Here is a 6,000-nt window from a genome sequence, read left to right as displayed (position 1 = left end):
AATATATTTGTGACCATTAGAAATCAAGTTCCAGTTCAATCTTCATCGTCGTCAGCACCAATGATCGTATGTTTAAAGTCAAATAATAATAGAAAAATAATAATATTTAGACTTCCTTACGTATGTATTAAAGTTAATACGTATATAGACTTGTTTTACATGAATTAGGTATGTGTACGTACAGAATGGCAGAAAAGTAAAATTCAGTGAGCGTATATAGGTGTAAATAAAAGGAACAAAGTATTAACTAAAATCACCAAAAATAGTCTTTTATTTATAAAAATTTATATAAAAAAACAATTTAATTTTTGTGATCAAAAATATAAGAATACTGAAAGAAATATCACAAGCTAACATGAAAGGGCGAATGAAGAACGGAATACCAGGACAATCATGAGATAGAACACTGGATATTACTATAGAAAGATGAAGTAAAAGGTTGGCATAATCAAGGACCTTAAGCAAAGTCCAAGAGAAATAACTAAAAAGAACAAATAATATACCAAATAGGTCTTAATATTTTTATTGTTATAAATATGGGTAAAATTATCTAAATATTTAATAGATATGAAATAGTTATCGTTTATTACACATTATTATCTAGTATGTTAAAGATTGAGAGCGTTATTGATCCAGTCCAAATATTTAGCTGTATCAGTAAATACTACGTAATGCGAGGAATCACATCGGAATTGATTTTGTAGCGCCACGCTTATGGACACCATTCCTCTTATCTCCCAAATGGGGTTGTTTGGATCTGAACCTGTTTTTGGGAACACCATTCCTCCGCCAGAGTCACCATTGCATACTGAGGTACCTAGAGGATAAATACATTTATTTGATATCGTATTAGGTATTTCTTTTGTTAATACTGTAGACCATTTGTAATACTTTGGATGGAACTGTAAAATTATTAGTTTTGGAGATAGACAGCTTAAGGATGTTCATTATGAGTTTCATAGATAAACGAACAATTGAAAACTTTTGAAAATAAATGTCCACAGGGAGCAAAACAAAAATTGGCCACCATCAGAAAATTCATTGAACTTAATTCAAAATGTCTAAATGTTTCAAGCCACATGAAAAAGACTAACACAACATCTGTGCATATTTTCCGTGTTTCTGCAGATAGGATAAATATTGCCATGGCACATCAAGAAGAAGTAACTATTATTATTCGAGCTACATCTGTTAATCATCTTGATACAACTGATGTTTATGATCGTGTCTAATTTCGAAGTAATTTTACTGTACAACTCACCAGGTGGAACACAACTTCTATTGAACACAGAAAGAAATATGGAGAATGATCAAAGGACAAAGAAAAGAGATGAACGAACTTATAAAAATGAAACATATTCACAGCGAAACATGGGCAGACTACTTTCAATCTCTATTTGCTAAAGGTAACGATAATGAACCACCAATACCAGAGGTGACGGCAAACGAAAAAATAAATATTAAGGAGGAAGAGGTAAAGGAAGCACTAAGGAAATTAAAAAACAGAAAATCAACAGGAGAGGACAGAATACCGAATGAACTCCTAAAGTATGGAGGACCAGATCTGACCAAACAACTACTAAAACTAATTCAAAAAATAATAGAACAAAACCGAATTCCTCAAGAATGGAGATCCAGCATCGTAATACCTCTCTTCAAAAAGGGAGACAAGTCGGACCCAGAAAATTATAGAGGAATGAATTTATTAAACAACATTAAAATTTACAACCAAAGTGTTAACATATAAACCGAATGAAATTATAACACTAGCAGAAGAACAACAAGGTTTTAGGTCGGGAAGATCATGCACCGATGCTATATTTATAATGCGGCAAGTGCAAGAGAAATCATTACAGTACAACAAACCGGCATATCTATGTTTCGTAGACCTTAAGAAGGCATTTGACCATTAAACGAGTTTAAATATCTAGGCATCACATTATCTAGCTACGGAAAGCTCGAAACAGAAGTGGAAGATCAAGTAAATTGAGCAAACAGAGTCGCAGGTTGCCTGACTGAAACAATATGGAGAAATAAAAATATCGGGATAGAAATGAAAGGCAGAATTTACAAACAGTCAACAGACCGATAATGCCATAGGTACGTGGCAGAAGCACAACCTGACACAGAGAGGACAAAAAGGATGTTAGAAACAGCAGAGATGAGATGAAAACACTTAAAACAATGATGATAAAACACCATGGGACAGAGCTAGAAGTATAGATGCAAGGTGGAGAACATCAAGGACTGGGTAAGAAATAGAAGAGTAGAATGGAACGATCATATAAACCGAATGACAACAAATAGACTAGTAAAGACGGCAAGAGACGATTCCTTAATAGGAAGACCACGAAAACGATGAAACGACAATTTGCTGGAGGCACATTGAAAAACAGACAGACTCATGTTTTCATAAAAAGAAGAAGCTCACCGATTGTAACATGGTCGGTAATAAACTCCTCGCGTAAGTTGGGCGTACACTGCATTGACCTATAATGTAGACACTTCTAATTTAGAATATCGTTGAAATAGGGGCGAACGAATAAGTGGTTAAGTGGGCAGAAGGCAATAAATGAAATGTAAATTATTTTTATTGAAAGAACCAAGGTTTCATGATTCCGTCTTTTAGGTGTTGCTCATTCCCGAATTCGACGAAGAGAGTTCCGATTGAAGAAGTGTTATAGCACCTACTACATCCTTATACATATGAAAATATTGTTAGAAGATTAATAGAAATGAGAAAACATTGATGTCTGAAAAATCTACATGACTGGCTTAATGCAACTAATATTTATAGTCTGGACGATTATCAACTTTTAGATCAAAAATAGTAGTAAAAAGTAGTTTATCATCGTTAAATTATTAAATTTATTTTATACTTTTAAAATAAATAGTAATATTATAAAACCAGATTAAGATGAACAGTAGGAAAATATTAATTTTAAGCACGAAAAGCCAAAAAAAGAGTAGAGCGTATTGGTAGCTACCTGCAATCTGATCTTTCCAGTCCCCTTGCGAATACTGGTATCGAAACAATTTGATCAGAAAGTTAACGTAACTTGAGTAAGCCCCCCTGTTTATTGCATAAGTTTCATTTACGGGACTCTTACCATTGTTAAAGCCTGCGCAGTAAGTATGGTCAGAGGTAAATCTGGAATAGAACTCTGGAAACGAGTATATGCAGGTTTCTTGCGACACCACAGGCATGTGAGCTTTCGTTAATTGCTCAGTGACCCTGCCGGTCTCATCAAATCCCCAACCGACGACAGTACCTAAAAATTAATAAATACAAGCTCTATTAGGCATAAATAAAAAATATTTATATTAATAATAATCTTTTATATCACTAGCGCGGATTTGGGATTATGACAGAGTTGTCTGCTATCTCTTGGTCCTACGGTATACAAAGAAGGAAGCAGGGCCAGTGTTACGCTTCAACCTCTTATTATTATCCCTGGTTTTATCCAAGATACTCATTTTAGATTGCGGCAGATATTTTTAAGATATCTAGATGTTGTCGCTGGCGCTGGGAATTGATTCCCGGTCTTCTGCATGACAGACAGACACTCATATTTGTAATAAAAACGTAAAAAGGCAATAAAAAAATAAGTGCCGGACTGGCTTAAAAAAAGACACCAATTTTAACTTTAATCGGAAGGCATAAAACCCCGCTTCTCCTAAGTTCGTTAAATCAAACTTTTTTGAAACTATAATGTATGTAAAGTAAATCAATATTATTATTGATATACAAAGTTAAATTTTAATTTAAATTAATAAATTTGAATATCAGCCAAGGCGAGGAGTTTCTCACCGTCCGTCCCTTATACTCCGTTATACTCTTTTGTGCCTCCTCCCTGAATACTCCAATAAATTAAAAAAAAAATGTGATCATTTTTTCAACGTCTTCTAGAAAATAATCTGCTCGTTCAAAAAATTTGAAAAGATCATGGTGATTGTTGGTCAATAGAACTCACTTTCTGAATTCCTTTAGATTTTTTAGTGAGCTCCAAGGCTCCATAAAAATCGTTTTACTCGAATTTGAAAGTATTTTAAGATTGTATGATTCTATATGGATCTTCACTTTTAAAAAATCATGTTGGTTAGTGATTAGTAGAACTCCCTTTTTGAATTTCTTAGATTTTTTAATGCGCTCCATAATGTAAAAGACTCCATATAGAATTACTTTCGAAAATGGGAGTATTTTAGATTATCTGAAAATAGTTGTCACCGATATAATTTTATTTTCTTGAGATAATACTTTGATTTACGCGTTGGGATTACCGAAATTAATTCACAAAGTAAGAAAACGACACGGATACCACCTGGGAGCCCATAAAATCACGATACTATGCTATGCCGATGATGCAGTACTAATTGCTGATAACGAAGATAACCTACAAAGGCAGCTTCAATATCACAGCAAACAAACTTAATATGAGAATATCAGTAGAAAAAACTAGTTACACCGCTGATACTTGGTCGTCAGATCCTTGTTTGTGATAACAGGGTTCACCAACGTGAAGGAGAGGTTGACATTTGAGTAGGAGAGGCTGTTTGAGACGCATCATTACCTCCCAAAACCCCTAATTTGAAACTCCCGTAATTGAAGTAAGGCATACAAATTGTATACAAGAAAGATAAAATTAAAGTACGTACACAATTCGCTATAACATTATCATAACTACGAAAGTTTATGTATCATAGAATTGAGCGCAACAAGCAGTGTACGAGAAAAGCATTGTTAGATAGGTTTTGTTATATGGTAATTGGTTTTACCCCAAAACCTTAAGTGTAAGAGCATTTGTTGTTGTACCCACTGGTTTAGTTAGGTAGGATTCTGGGACGCAACAGACCGCACACACTCCTATATGTAATTCCTTACAATCGAGTTATCGAGCGCGAAAAACTGCAGTTGTATATTTTAGAACAATAATTGTGGGATGAGACACTCTTATACCGTCGCCGTGGAGGTCAAGAGAGCCCAACCACAAATTTATCAAATTGAGTTAAGTGCATAGGATGTATTTAAAACCCTCAAAAAATGCCGTGGTCAATGTATTTGAGCCACAAATGTCTTTTTGTATACTATTTTATAATTCGCCAATAGATTAGTCAAAAATAACTTAAAAGACCTTTTAAAATGGAAGTGTTTCGTCTACATATCACGAGTTTTACAAAAGGTTGGAACCCGAAGATGAAGATGGATAAGAAACGCCTGATACAGAGAGTAACGAAGAGGACTAATTAGTTGTAATAGTAGTTTATACAGGGTGGTCCTTAAGTAATTGTACAAAAAGAAACAGTAGATTCTACACTTTTAAATATTACGATTTAAGCCAAATTGCTTTAATAAAAGGTTGATATTAAGAAAGATACAGGGTGTTAAATTGCAAAATTAAAATTCTATTTTTCGCTGTAACTTTCATGTTTGTAAATATTTATGTATAAAAATTTACAACTGGGCACTTTTAAATATGAGAAATTATAATTTGATGCACACTTTGATGTAACTGATAGAGGGCGCCACTTATGCAACATATGTGGTATAAATTTGCACTTAACTTTTTTGCTCTTTAAGATACTTGCATTTGAGATAAAAAATATTAAAGCTACATTATATTAACAAAAAAAAAATATACTTGTTAATAACTTCAAAACTCAACAGTTTTCGAGATAATCGCATTTTAAAAATCAGCTGCATAGTTCTGATCTAAGGCAATTACTCCAGGCAACGAAGAAAAAATGGACATTAATACTTCTGAATTTTGGTATAAAATACCTTTAACTAAAATTAATAGTTAACGAAATATTAAATAAAATAAATATATCAGCAGGATAATTAATAATAGGATTTGACAAAATATCAGAATAATAGGATTTTACATCGAACATTTTACGTTTTACGTTAAATTAAAGTCATAATCAAAACATTTTGTTTACAAACCAAATTAATAAATAGTTAAACTAAATAACATAACTTTTTGTCAAAGTAAGTGTTCG

The 6,000-nt window shown here is 33.0% G+C and overlaps 1 protein-coding gene across 2 annotated transcripts in view; it reads right to left on the bottom strand.

Annotated features, from left to right (window-relative positions):
- Nucleotides 1–507: 507 nt before the first annotated feature.
- The window catches only part of LOC140436992 (chymotrypsin-C-like), a 76,764-nt gene continuing 71,271 nt past the window's right edge, over nt 508–6,000 (bottom strand). The window contains exons 6-7 of one of the 2 annotated variants that reach the window (XM_072526201.1): nt 2,988–3,272; nt 508–817 (exon numbers count right to left, since the gene is read on the bottom strand). In XM_072526201.1, coding sequence (XP_072382302.1) covers nt 609–817; nt 2,988–3,272 — 494 coding nt within the window. In that variant the 3' untranslated portion in view covers nt 508–608. The remainder of the gene's footprint in view (nt 818–2,987; nt 3,273–6,000) is intronic. The other variant, XM_072526202.1, reaches the window with a different exon arrangement.

This window comes from Diabrotica undecimpunctata, chromosome 3 (assembly GCF_040954645.1).
Source record: "Diabrotica undecimpunctata isolate CICGRU chromosome 3, icDiaUnde3, whole genome shotgun sequence".
Lineage (NCBI taxonomy): Eukaryota > Metazoa > Arthropoda > Insecta > Coleoptera > Chrysomelidae > Diabrotica > Diabrotica undecimpunctata.
Note: the sequence above shows the minus strand (reverse complement) of the source record. Positions and strands in the feature narration are given on the sequence as shown.